This window comes from Heptranchias perlo, chromosome 19, assembly GCF_035084215.1.
Source record: "Heptranchias perlo isolate sHepPer1 chromosome 19, sHepPer1.hap1, whole genome shotgun sequence".
NCBI lineage: Eukaryota > Metazoa > Chordata > Chondrichthyes > Hexanchiformes > Hexanchidae > Heptranchias > Heptranchias perlo.
Genome location: NC_090343.1, coordinates 33,687,555 through 33,702,522, shown reverse-complemented (window position 1 = coordinate 33,702,522; position 14,968 = coordinate 33,687,555). Strand labels below are relative to the sequence as shown.

Below are 14,968 nucleotides of genomic sequence, written 5' to 3'. Positions count from 1 at the left end.
CAATCCCGCCATTCCAGGAATCAGTCTGGTGAATCTTTGTTGCACTCCCTCTATGGCAAGTATATCCTTTCTTAGGTAAGGAGACCAAAATTGTACACAATACTCCAGGTGCGGTCTCACCAAGGCCCTATATAATTGCAGTAATACATCTTTACTCCTGTACTCAAATCCTCTTGTAATAAAGGCCAACATACCATTTGCCTTCCTAATTGCTTGCTGCACTTGCATGTTAGCTTTCAGTGACTCATGTTCAAGGACACCCAGGTTCCTTTGAACATCAACATTTCCCAATCTCTCACCATTTAGAAAATACTCTGCATTTCTGTTTTTCCTACCAAAGTTGATAACTTCACATTTTTCCACATTATATTCCATCTGCCATGTTCTTGCCCACTCACTTAGCCTGTCTATATCCCCTTGAAGCTTAGATCATAGAGGTCATAGAGTTATACAGCACGGATAGAGGCCCTTCGGCCCATCGTGTCCGCGCCGGCCATCAAGCCCTGTCTACTCTAATCCCACAACTCCTCCTCACAACTCACATTCCCACCTAGTTTTGAGTCATCAGCAAACTTGGAAATATTACATTTGGTCCCCTCATCCAAATCATTGATATAGATTGTGAACAGCTGGGGCCCAAGCACTGATCCCTGTGGTACCCCACTAGTCACAGTCTGCCAACCCGAAAAAGACTTGTTTATTCCCACTCTCTGTTTTCTGTCTGTTAACCAATTCTCAATCCATGCCAGTATATTACCCCCAATTCATAGAAAACATAGAAAATAGGAGCAAGAGTAGGCCATTCAGCCCTTCGGGCCTGTTCCGCCATTCAAAATGATCATAGCTGATCATCTAACTCAGTACCCTGTTCCCGCTTTTTCCCCATATCCCTTGATCCCTTTAGCATTAAGAAATATATCTATCTCCTTCTTGAATACATCTAATGACTTGGCCTTCACTGCCTTCTGTGGTACAGAATTCCACAGGTTCACCACCCTCTGAGTGAAGAAATTTCTCCTCATCTCGGTTCTAAATGGCATACCCCATATCCTGAGACTGTGACCCCTGGTTCTGGACTCCCCAGCCATCGGGAACATCCTCCCTGCATCTAGTCTGTCTAGTCCTTTTAGAATTTTATATGTTTCGATGAGATCACCTCTCATTCTTCTACACTCTAGTGAATATAAGCCTAGTCGACCCAATCTCTCCTCATATGTCAGTCCTGCCATCCCAGGAATCAGTCTGGTAAATCTTTATTGCACTTCCGCCATGGCAAGGACATCCTTCCTCAGATAAGGAGACCAAAACTGCACGTGCTTCCATATGCTCTAACTTTGTTCATCAACCTCCTGTGTGGGACCTTATCGAAAGCCTTCTGAAAATCCAAATACACCACATCCACTGTTTGCCCCTTATCTATTCTACTAGTTACATCTTCAAAGAACTCCAATAGGTTTGTCAAACATGATTTCCCTTTCAGAAATCCACGTTGACTCTGCCAAATCCTATTATTATTTTCTAAATGTCCTGTTATCACATCCTTTATAATAGATTCTAGCATCTTCCCTACTACTGATGTCAGGCTAACAGGTCTGTCGTTCCGTTTTCTCTCTCCCTCCTTTCTTAAATAGAGGGGTTACATTTGCCACCCTCCAATATGCAGGAACCGTTCCAGAATCTATAGAATTTTAGAAGATGACATCCAATGCATCCACTATTTCTATAGCCACCTCTTTCAAACCCTGGGATGGAGATCATCAGGTCCTTAAGGTTTATCAACTTTCAGTCCCATTAATTTCTCTAGTACTTTTTTTTTTACTAATACTAATTTCCTTCAGTTCCTCATTCTCGGCAGACCCTTAGTTCTCTAATATTTCTGGGAGGTTTTTGTGTCTTCTTCTGTGAATACAAACACAAAGTATTTGTTTAATTTTTCTGTCATGTCCTTATTCCCCATTATAAATTCTCCCGTCTCTGTCTGTAAGGGACCCACATTTGTCTTGCCAGTCTTTTCCTTTTTACACGCCTATAGAAGCTCGTACCTATACCTACAGCAGCATTATTCACAGCTCCAGGACATTGCCAATATTCCTGACCTTCTTTCTGGTTAACAGTAAGTTTTCAATAATTACCCAGCATTTTCATCTTCCCTTGCTTCAGTTTCCATCTTTTTATTTTATAATATCAAATACCTTATGTGTGTGTACACTTCCTCCTCAGGGTAACTAGGGCTGGTCAATAAGTGTAGCCTCACCCACATCCCAAGAACAAAATAAAAACTTACTGTCAACTTTTTCCATTATAAATTCATATGTCCTCATTTATAATAGAAACTGCCTATGTAAACTTGTAACACTGTAATTACGCCCTTCTGCCAGAGGAGGTCCTGCAGCTGAATGACTTCTTTTATAAATGTGGATATGGGAATTTATAATGGAAATATAAAAGTAAGGACAGAATGTGTGACTTTGAAAGGGGGACAGAATTACATCTGTGTACCCTGTTGCCCTGTTCCAATAATCTCCCACCCAATAACCCTGCTTCAACTGAAGACTCCATTTGGTCTTAACTCCCTGTGTGTAATGTCAAGGTAGATCCAGTGCTTATGTAAATGATTCATGAATTTTTCTCGGAGAGATCAATTCTGCCAGCTATTCCGCTACCTCCCCTGCCCCATGTTTTTCACTTTCTGGGACTTCCCGTTTCCTCTGAATGCTTTCTAAAATGATTCTCCTGCCATAATTGTTTAATCTTTCCTGACTACCTGTGGCAGCCTGCCAGGTTTTTCATTCTTTGGAGATTGATTCTGCAAGATATTCCTGCCGAACCCCTTCACACTTCTCCAATGGATGATCTCCATACCGGCATCATTAGCGCACTGAGGGAAACTCATTCCTCCCTGGCTTTCCACGGGCAAAGCCATGGGAGATCCATTAGTAGTTTAATAAATCTGTGTCCTGTACATTATGACAAATTAAGCATTAAAAAGACACTTACTTTCCAGTCAGAATTTTTTGCAGGTGAATCCACAGAATCAGCATGTTTCTCATCCTCTTTGACTGACTGCAATCATAGATAAAATCTGTAATTACTTCATGAAAAAAATCATGAATTGACCACTAAATGAGATATACATTCAGTATATCTCATTTGTTTATTCTATGTGTGTCTCAATTTTGCCGATGGGTTCAGGATCAGTAGCAGCCAGCAACACATCACATAAGAGTCTTCAGCTTGTTCCAACTCTTTTCATGCTGGCAACCCACCATTGCTCTATTTCTGTTAAAACAATTCACATTCAGTGTTCATCAAATTTTACCTCCTTCCCATGAGATTGGTTTTCTGTATTATTTGAAGACATGAAAGCTGCTGGAAATAGCATGAATTACAGCCATTTATTACAAATAACAGAAAAGAAGGATTTTTTTCATTAAAAAGAAGCATGTCTTTTAGAAAAATAAAAAACAAAAATGCAGAAAATACACAGGTCAGAATGCATCTATACAGAGAAAAGACCGATTTATGCCTTTCATCAGAATTTTCTGTTCTTATTTCAGATTTCCAGCACTTGCAGGTTTTCCTATTTAATTTAGAGCGAGGTTTTCTGCTTCTGTGACTGCCGGCCCATCATTCACTTTAAAGGATGGAAAATCACAGGTTGGGAAGAGCAGAAGCAGAAAACTCTGGCCTACATGATTTTTTAGGTCCTGATTGATCTTGCTTAGCAGTAGCAGTAGAGGAGGATGATGATGCTACAGTACCCTCCAATGTTAATGGCAACTTTTGAATAAAAAGATGTCTATGTATATTTTCATGAAAGGCAATCGCAACAAGGGTGTAGCACTTTGTTAAGTGGTTCTTGTAGTCATTTTTGCTATTTTGCTTTATTTCTAAATGGTTTTTAATTTTAATCAAGAGACTTCACTTTTGCCTGTAATTTTTTTCTTGAAATTTTTCCTTGCTGGGATATGGTTTGGGGCTATATACTGTTAACTCTCCTGAGTGCATATGCTTCATCTGTCAGTCTCAATAGTGAGTGCTGTTCGGTTATTCCAATGTGGGGGGCAACATACCCGAATCCACTCCTGTCCTTACCTCATCTGATGCGCACATTTGTGCCTTCCAGTGGGGGTCATGATCAGGAGCTGCAATCCGTGGCTGACAGTACTTTTTTTTCAAATGTTCTTTCATTAAGGCTTTGGAAACATGCCAGAGGCAAGCTCACAAATCAAATTAATCTACTTTTAATGTTTCCTAGTCCCATTTGCCATTTTTGTTATATAGTTAATTATTGGCTTAGTATAAAATTAAGCCCTTTGCACTGCCTAATTAGAATTGTGCCTGCTACATACTAGATTAGTAACAATTGTGTCTGGATCAGTGGCACAAATTTCTGGTCTAAACTGCGACATGACTTAATTTGTGCCACATGGTATTTGATGTGGCCCTAAACAACACTAACTACATTCTACTAAGGTCATGACTCATGGGTGTTTCTAATGAAATAACAGTGGTTATCTGTAACTGATTACGGTTTACAACCACCACATTTTCAGTCAATATTGCTTTTAACAATCAGTATTTGTAAAATGAAGACAATTCTCTGATGGCTAGTAGAATCATTTTAAGCTGCTGTTAAAGGCCCTTATTCACAAATCCTGTATGAATTTTAAAAAATGTTTTTTTCAGCAATTAGTCATTTCGAGAATCTCTGAAGTTCCACAAAAGCTTCCTGAATGTAAGCAAAAGCCCTGGGAAACATGAAACAATTTACAGCATGCAAAACTGCCATTTATTTGCATAGATAGAAATTCACTGTATATAGTTGTCTCAGAATCGCAAAAATGAGATCACAGTGTACAACTGACCCTGAACATTAGAAATTCCGTCCTTGTACAATCTGAAATTATATAATTATCTATAACCTGCCCAATGTATTGAACTGTTTTTAGCTGGTTAGAAACAAAACGCTAGTTGCTTCAAACCAAAGTCCTGCTATGACGGCCTGCTGACAAGCAACTAGTCCAAAATGCCCCTGACCACATCCTGTCCCACAATAGGTCCCACTCACCCCCATCCTCACAGACCTACATTAACTCCCTGTCCTTGAAATATCTAATTTTAAAAAACTCATCCTACCTAACTCCGCAACCTCATCCCTTCCTACAGTCTTTGGTCCTCTAACACTGGCCTCTTGTGCATCTCTTCCCCCCGCCCCACTCCCTTTGCCCCACCATTGGTGATAGAGTTTTCAGAAACCTCAGCCCTATTCTCTGGAACTCCATCCTTAAGCCTCTCTGCCTCTTCATGTCTGTTTTTTTCATTTGTTCTTGGAATATAGACAACATCAGCAAGGCAGTATTTATTGTCCATCCTTAATTACCCCATGGGCATTAAGAGTCAACAATGTAACGTGGGTCTGAAGTCTCATGTAAGCCAGATTGGGTGGGGGCGGCAGATTCTCCTCCCTGAAGGACATTAGTGAACCAGTGGGTTTTTATGACAATCCGGCAGCTTTCATAGTTACTGTGCTGAATCAGTACCAGATTTACTGAATTTAATTTCACAATGGTGGGTTGCTAGTCCAGGACCATAATTATTGGTTACCACACCATCTTCCTTTGAAAACTTTCTCAAAATCCATCTTTTCAACCTAGTCTTCAATAACCTCCTTTCCATTTCTCTGAAAAGAGTCTTGAGACATTTTATACACGAAAGGTGCTATATAAGCGCAAATTGTTGTAGTCACTGAGACTAAAACATGCAAAAGCAGGGCCTGAAAATCAGAAAGACAGGTGACTGATGACATTGGCAATATTATGTAGGTACTCTGCACTTACTGCAAATCTCACAACTGGTGGCAATGATGAAATATGGCAAAGTGTCAGTGTAATGAAAACATTTCAACCTATTTTTGACAGGTTCAATATTATTGTTAATAGGCGAGGGCTGTTACAATTCATGCTTTCTCCCAAAATCTTTGTCTAGTTCTGGCGAACTTACTTTCTATAAGCAGGCTGAGATTCCGATCATCTGAAATCTGTGCATTTATACAACCCATGCATTAGATGTTATGCCCAGGATTAACACCTAATCCCTAATTATTGTACTGACCACTGGAGATCACATGGGATGTACCCCTTGATCTTTCAAGAGGTCAATACATATAAGCTAAAATTAATATTCTAATCTATTTACATATTAGAACTAGTAAAATATATTGACAGTAGAATACTTTAAAAAACCCTATAGTTCACAAAGAATTAAATACTTTATTAGAACATACTTTGAAAAGCAACAGGACATTTGGATGCAACAGTCTTTTGTAGAGATTCACAAGAGGTGTTATATGTGGATGTTGCATATTTCCAGTACACCCACAGTGTTCAGATCTCTAGCCAGAACTAAAGCTAATGGGTGTGTTGCTCAGATTTAAAGGGGCTGATTTTCTTCATCAGGTCTAAGTCAGTTCTAAATGGTTCAGAACTGGTGCAAATCCTGTCTGAAAAATCAAGTGCAAATATTATTCAGTTCTCCAGTCTACAGCTGATTTACATAATTATTCACAGGAGAGTGTCACAATAGGGGAACAAAATTCCTGAAAGCATTTGAGCAGCCTGAAAAAGACATCCCATTAGCAGCCCCTGGATAGGCTGAAGGTGCATGTGATTAAGTGGCAGTCCAAAATAAATGATTTTGCAGACAAGTGATGAAGCAGCCCAGCACTCAATCCCCCTGTATTATGGCTGCTTAAATTGAGCTGGTGTTGGATGATGTGCTTTTTATTCATTCTCGGGATGTGGGCATTGCTGGCAAGTCTGGCATATATTGCTCATCCCTAGTTGCCCTGAAGGTGGATTTGAACAAACTGAGTGGCTTACCCTCTCGGGCAGTGCATTCCAAATCCTAACCACTTGCTGTGTGAAAAAGTTTTTCCTTATGTCACCAGGTCTTACTGGATGGGGTGAGGAGGAGGGAGTCTTCCACCTGGCAGACAGGAGGAAGCGGCCCGCTTCTGCCACCACGAAGGCCTGGCTCAAGATGGCAGAGGAGGTCACCAGCACCACCAACATATCACGCACCTGCATACAGTGCAGGAGGCGCTTCAATGACCTAAGTAGGTCAGTCAAAGTGAGTGCACTTACTCATTCCCCTACACTCCATCTGCCACATCACTGCCCCCACCCCACATCTCCTTCTGCACTGCCAACACTACTCTATCACATCAATCCTCACACCCACTCAAAGCTTATCCTCATCTTACCTGCACTTAATCACCTCGCCAGCACTCATCCCACCACTACCACTCAACCCAATCCTCATACAATCTCATGGCTCTGTCTCATACTCACCCTCTCATGCATCTCTTTTACGGTCAGCCTTACCCCACCTGCCACTACCTGTGCTGCAGCCACAGGGCATGCATCACGTATGTGTAGTAGGAAGCGTAAGGCAAATATGTTGTGAGATGAAGGGGATGCACAAGGATGTTTGAGGGTTTGTCATGGTTTTTACTTATATTTGATTTCTGATCAACTCACAATCCACATTATATTGTCACCACTACTGCCACGTCTCGGTCATTCTTGACTGGCTTGTGCAATAATGCCCTTTCATGAGGTTCTCCATGAACACCCTTGATGCCACCCATTGGGTCACCCTACAGTGGGTGTATGTGTAGTTGCATGACTACTTTGTGCAGGTCCCTGTTGCGCAGTGCTGTGTTGTGTAGCTCCACGTGGCAGAGGTGGACGGCATGCCTGGCGAGGCTGGTGATGTTGCTCGTCCTCCAATGGAGTGATGAATGCAGCAATGGACCCCCCCTCCCAATCCTGATGGTGTGAGTGTGAGGGGGTCCACAAAGTAGGTAAATGTGTTTGGACAGCAGAGTTTAAGGTATGATTTAATAATTTGGAGTGTGGAGACAACGGTGTGGCGGGCAAAACTTTGTCTGAGGTGACAGAGTGCCCTGCTGCAATGAATGTGGGTTTACCCCGCACCTATTAAATGGACCTTTGCAGCTGCCACTGGCTGCTGGCTGCAACAAGTCTGTTTAAACAGGGAGTGTTCCCCCAGCATGGGAAACACGCTCTGGGTAGTCCAAAATCCGAATCCTCCTAAAATCTCCAACTAATGAGGTCTGTCAACAACCTCAAGTACCCAGATAATGATCTTAAGTGGGATCCCGCCGCTTTGATTGCCGGTGGGAGTCCCGCATGCGGGGGCCGCGCGCGCACCGATTCGTGTCATTGGGGAACCCGGAAGTGGGCGGGTTGGAGCCGGGCTCCGGACCCGCTCCGGGGAGCCCCCCCACCACGAACGCACCCGCTCGGCCATCCGAAAATTGGCCCCAAGGAGTCTGCAAAGGTATATAGATAGGTTAAGTGAGTGGGCAAAGATTTGGCAGATGGAGTATAATGTGGGAAAATGTGAACTTGTCCACTTTGGCAGGAGGAATAGAACAGCAGTATATTTAAATGGAGAGAGATTGCAGAACTCTGAGGTACAGAGGGATCTGGGTGTTCTAGTACATGAATCACAAAAAGTTAAAATGCAGGTACAGCAAGTGATTAGGAAGGCAAATGGAATGTTGTCATTTACTGCAAGGGGAATGGAATATAAAAGTAGAGATGTTTTGCCACAATTGTACAAGGCATTGGTGAGACCACATCCAGAATACTGTGTGCAGTTTTGGTTTCCTTATTTAAGAAAGGACATAACTGCTTTGGAGGCGGTTCAGAGAAGGTTCACTCGACTGATTCCTGGGGTGAGGTGGTTATCTTATGAGGAAAGCTTGGACAAGTTGGAGTTTAGAAGAATGAGAGGTGGTCTTATTGAAACATATAAGATCCTGAGGGGACTAGAAGGGGTAGATGCTGAGAGGATGTTTCCCCTTGTGGGAGAGACTAGAACTAGGGGCCACAGTTTAAAAATAAGGGGTCTCCCATTTAAGACGGAGATGAGGAGAATTTTTTTCTCTCAGAGGGTCGTGAGCCTGTGGAACTCCTTTACCCAGAGAGCGGTGGAAGCAGGGTCATTGAATATTTTTAATGCTGAGTTAGATAGATTCCTGATTAACGAGGGAGTCAAAGGTTCTAGTCGGTAGATGGGAAAGTAAGGTTGAGGTCGCAATCAGATCAGCCATGATCTTATCAAATGGCAGAGCAGGCTCGAGGGGCCGAATGGCCTTCTCCTGCTCTTAATTTATATGTTTGTATGTTCGTATGTGGCACTTTGTCAAAAGCCTTCTGGAAATCCAAGTACACCACATCCACAGGATCCCCTTTATCCATGTTGCTTGTTACTTCCTCAAAGAACTCTAATAAATCAGTCAAACACAATTTCCCTTTCACAAAGCCATGTTGACTCTGCCTGATTGCATTGAGATTTTCTAAGTGCCCTGCTATAACCTTCTTAATAATAGATTCTAGCATTTTCCCTATGACAGATGTTAAGCTGATTGGCCTGTAGTTTCCTACTTTCTGTCTCCCTCCTTTCTTGAATAGAGGAGTTACATTCACTATTTTACAATCTGATGGGACCCTTTCAGAATCTACGGAATTTTGGAAAATTAATACCAATGCATCTACTATCTCTGCAGCCACTTCTTCTAAGTCCCTAGGATGAAGTCCATCAGGACCTGGGGACTTGTCAGCTTTTAGTTCTAATATTTTTTTCAGAACCCTTTCCCTGGTGATTGTAAATGTTTTAAGTTCCTCCCTCCCTTTCACCTCTTGATTCACAATTATTTCTGGCATGTTATTTGTATCCTCTACAGTGAAGACAGACGCAAAATATCTGTTCAATTCATCCGCCATTTCCTTATTCTCCATTATTAATTCCCCAGACTCACTCTCTAGAGGACAAACGCTCACTTTACTTACTCTTTTCCTTTTTAAATACCTGTAGAAACTCTTACTATCTGTTTTTATATTTCTAGCTCGCTTTCTCTAGTATTCTAATTTCTCCCTCCTTATTATTCTTTTAGTCATTCAAAAAAGCAAATCAATTTCACAAAAGGGCTCAAAAATGGCCAAATTAAAAAAAAATACCAGTTAAATTCATGGCCCTTTAAAACTTTGCCTACCTGAAAATTTGGTTGGAAATGGTGTATTCCCGGGGTCAGTGCTGAGTCCGCTTTCATTTTGGTCATTATAGATGGTTTGGATTTGGGCATAGGGAGAACAATATTTAAATTTGCCGATGGTACAACAGCAGGAATTTTAGAAAACAGCGAGGAGAGCTGTAAATGACTTCAGGAGGAAATAAACGGGTTAGCAGGTTAGACAAACAAGTGGCAAGTGTAATGTAATGCAAAGAAATGTGAGGTAATGCACTTTGGAAAGAAATACAAGGAATATGAGTCTGAAACCAATGAAAAGATGCTGAAGTGATTGAAGAACAAAGAGACCCAGCGATTCAAAAACAGAGTAGTTGATGCAAAGACCATTGCATCTTTTAAGGGAAGAATGAATGAACATTTGAAAGCATGAAAGATATATGGCTATGGGGAGAGAGCGAGGCAGTGGGATTAGTTTTGGACTGCTCTAGCAAAGAGCTGGTACAATGGGCTGAATGGCCTCCTTATGTACTGTAAAATTCTATGGTCCTATTATTAACATCCCATTCCCCCTGTCAGAACATTCAGTGCGTATGTGCCTCCAAATGTGTGTTGTCGCTCAGAGTTTCAAAGGGAGCTCAGTTCATATAGCTAATGTAATCTGGCAGGCGCAGTTAAAGAAAGTCACTCCGGGAGATGGGGCTCTCTTTGAAAGGCACGTATAACAGCAATGTCAAACTCTAAAAGAATGTTTAATAGTCACATTGAGCAGTACAATGCTGGTCTAGCTACAAAAGTGGACCCAAAGCCTCTTAACTATTAATCAAGGCGGTAGTTAAATTACAAAAGCAAAGCAAACCCCTGTGAGTCCTGAGGACTGTAGTTGCCTAATCAGAATCACGCTGGTGTTTCCATTGTGCCTAATCTGGCAACTCCCCTGGGCATTATTACAACTACTGCATCTTCCTCAGAATTTGCTGCTATAATTAATATTAAAAATGATGTAGGATCTGACATATTTAATTTTCTGTTACAATGTCCATGTACCCATGGGCTTTGAAAACCACCTGCTTACTCTGCAGCCAGTTTAAAGAACTGGCAGCTCCATTCCATGCATATTCCCGAATCTGTAATCTGAGCCCAGATATGGGACAGGATCTCACTTTAGGCATTTGAAAACTAATGACATTTTTCATCAGAATAAAATATAATTTTCCACTTTATTTAACACCATGAAAGAAAAAAATGTATTCAAGTTCATTATGTTTCACTAATTGTATTTCACAATATTCAGCAAGACATCTGCCAGAAAGATTTTGTAATCTTGTCACAGAGAGCTTGTGCAGATTTTCAAACTCCATTCTTTAGGGGAATTAGGTTTGGATACTTTAACTGTTACTTTTCACCTCACTAAATAGTAAAGTAACGAATCTGTCTTTGACATTTTCTCCTCCATTTTTAACTCTTTATTGCTTCTTTCCCAGCTTTCCAGATGGTTCCAATCCTTTATTTCTCTCTACTACTGTACTCTCTGCCTATCTCCCAGTCAATATTAAAATGTATTTTATTCCTGTATTGGATTAACTTCCCCAAGTACAATCTAAGTAACAATTAGAAGCAAGTAAAAGGTCAATTTAGGTGATTTGAATGGAGAAGAAAAGTCTTACATGCCAAGTAATAAAATACATCTACATATTATCTCAGTACCGGAGGGAATATGTTAATAAAAGTGCACAAAGAGTACACTTACCATCTGTTTGAAGAAATTCAGGAAGCTCTTTTTGGCTGGTTTAACTTCTTCTTCAGATTTTGCTTTCTGCGCAGATTCAGGACTTTTACCCTCCTGTTTTGATATTTCTGTTTGCGGTTGTGATGTGATTTTTACAGATTTTGCATCAGTAGTACTGGTTACATTTTCTTGTTCAACCTGGATAATAAATAAAACATAACTTTTATTAGTTACAAAGATATACAGAAATGAACATCCAGCATTGTCAATACACAGGCAGTAGTAGTCCAGTAGTTTTTTTAGATCCTGTATCCATGGTGGACTATTTTTGGTCTAAGCTCCTACATATCATTGATGTCAATATTTTACACATCATCTGGATGATAACAACATAGTCAGTTAAGGTGTATTATTTTTTAATATATCACGGGTTACCAATAAACTGTCAATACATAATATTCAAAAATCCAACTACAATTTAACTCTATATAATGACTTGCTGTGCTGTCCTGATGGCTCAGTAGGTGAATGTATAATACTGTGTGGTATTCAGCTATACTGCCCCTGGACTGTATTCAATTATTTGATCAGAGTCAGATAATTATGGGCTATATGACTGGTCTCACATCCTGGACAAGGGAGGTGGAAAAAAAATCAACAAGGATTGAATGTTATCAAATGACTCCTGCTGGGAGCGTGAATGTGTAAGGACAGGCTTCCTGTGATAATCCACACTATCTACATTGATTGTATTTTTCTTTTTGTCAATTTTCTCCACAAATTTTCTCTCTTCTCCTTCTCTCCTGAAAATATTGACTTCTTGCTTGTGTATAGTTTCATAGATGCTGGTTGTCCTTTGGTATCTTTCCCAACTAGCCATTATTTACACATATGCCTCAACAGGGAGTGCTAATAAGCTATTTAGCATAGGAGACTTCACAGTGGAACCCAATCTTATCCTCACGCACGTTCACATATTCACTTTCCAGCAATGAGGAGAGGGAACTGTCTCCTTCCTAATGCAGGAGTACTGAGGCCAACTGTAGCAACCCTACTGCTGCCCAGCTGAGATCAGCTAACTGTACACAATAGGGATTAATGCTGGGATCTTCCAGGTCGATATGGCTCAGCTATTCACAGGGGTATTATTGTCTAGACTCACACAAAGAATGTCCTCTTGGATGAGCTAGCAAAGGCCAGCTGCCATATGTAGAACTATGCAAAATATGAACCATCTTCATGAAGTGGTAACAGGAAAGGAAAAAAAGAACAGACCCTAAGAAAAGGTATTTTTCTCCATCACAGAGTGTAATTAGAGGTACCATCACTATAGAATTATGCTACTTAAACCTGTTTTCTCTTGTTGGAAATATCAACAGGAGCTGTGAATATAACGAGGTATTAATCCACAAAATACAAATTGGAAACAAGTACTTGTCATTCATTTTAATCTGGTAATATTCAAACTCATGAACTATCAGTAGAGTGGGCAATCAAATTATCAAACAGTTCCAAAGAATCAATTGCAATTAGAAACTTAAGTCCTTGCAGTATTACAAGGACTTGTAATAAATATTATTAAAATCTGTGCCATTGCTTTACTGGAATTCTAATGGCAACAGAGTGCTAGACTTACACTAGAAAATTCCAAAACTTCCATAACTCAGCCATTCAGGTAATGTCACTGCATTACCATTACACCATGGCCAACAGTACCCCAGCCCCATTAGTTTTGATGTTGCCTCTAGGTGCTCAATAAAATGCAGCATAAAAGTTATACAATGAAGTTGATGTACTTATCAAAACAACTTCGTAAAATTGTAGAAACCAGTCTCTCTTGATGGGCAATTGTAAATGAACTGCCTGGTGTGGTGCTGAGCCATAAAAACCAGGAAATTCCTTGGATCCCTGTGCTGATTTAGCTGATGTCAGTTTATGCAACAACTAGGGTAGGACAGTTGACTCTGAGTCCCTCGGCTAAGAAAGGGAAAAATCAGCTCAGGTTCCTGCTTTTGGTCACTATTCTGTGACAACTGTTGGAAAATTGGATGTCAAGTAAGAACAGGATCAGGTTTCAATGTGGTTACAATTGCCATCTCTTCCCAAGTTAAATACTGAACACGTGACAAGATATGTTGAATGATGCTGTTCTGAAAATGTGTCAAAATGTTCATAATTAATGTTTCCATGTGATAAGACAATGAGCTAAATGGGAAAAAAATTGATTTTATCTTTATTTTAAAAACTGGATGGGTGGCAACCTCAGTTGTGAAGCCCATGTCGTGGCTCACTAATTTGTTTTTATTATCCACCTGCCGAGGCAAAGCAAATTTGAAAATAGTCATTTACGGCCTCAGGTTCAACATTTCTAATGTTGTGCCACCAGAAGATATTGCACATTGCTTGCAAAAGTATTTCTCTGCGGTAGTAGTGTTCTCATCATTTGGGGATTGAGGAGAGGGAAACAAAATCAGCTATGGTTCATACTCTGCTCACTAGTCAGCAACCCTTGTTGTTAGTATGGTTCATGTGCTCATTGGGTGAGGATAGAGTTTGGCTTAGTGGGCATGGCCTCCCCATGATTCAACAATTATGGTCTGAGCTCACATGACAAAAAGCCACTTGGTCCTGGCACCAGAGGAATGCCACCTATGGAACCATATCTCGGCAAAATAATTAGAGGAAAAAAATAACAACTGACATAAAAGAGCACCAATTACACTTTTGGTATGATATGACATTTCTCTGTTCTGGAATATAAATGGCAAAATTTGTCCTCAGAATGCAGAGGCAGACATATTTTTAAAACCAGATTATACCCACTCTCCTCCTAAATCAAAATTATAGTCACTGTGTACGGCATAGTAACGTAACCAGTAGTGTTTGTCTCTCAGTCATAAGACATGGGTTTTAAATCTTGCGGCTGCCTGTCATTTGAATCCATATAGCTCAGTCTGGAGACTTTTAATAGTCTAAGGTGAGCTGGCAGCTGAAGAAGCAAGGCATTTCACCTCAAGGATAAGAAAAGACTATGTTTCTGTCATGCCCAGCCTGAATCACACATCCTGCTGTTGATCACAAAGGCATCAAGACAGTCATACAGAAGTCAACAACCAGACCACTGTGTCCTCCTGGCTGGAAAAGAATGCATGGTGACAAATGGCCTCCCAAAGAGAAAA

General features: G+C 40.6%; 1 protein-coding gene across 5 annotated transcripts in view; it reads right to left on the bottom strand.

Annotated features, from left to right (window-relative positions):
* The window catches only part of bcas1 (brain enriched myelin associated protein 1), a 105,963-nt gene that overhangs the window by 11,458 nt on the left and 79,537 nt on the right, over positions 1 to 14,968 (bottom strand). For all 5 annotated transcript variants that reach the window (XM_068000823.1, XM_068000822.1, XM_068000824.1 and 2 more), the window contains 2 exons: positions 11,811 to 11,987; positions 2,998 to 3,063 (listed from right to left, as the gene is read on the bottom strand). In XM_068000823.1, the coding sequence (XP_067856924.1) occupies positions 2,998 to 3,063; positions 11,811 to 11,987 (243 nt within the window). The remainder of the gene's footprint in view (positions 1 to 2,997; positions 3,064 to 11,810; positions 11,988 to 14,968) is intronic.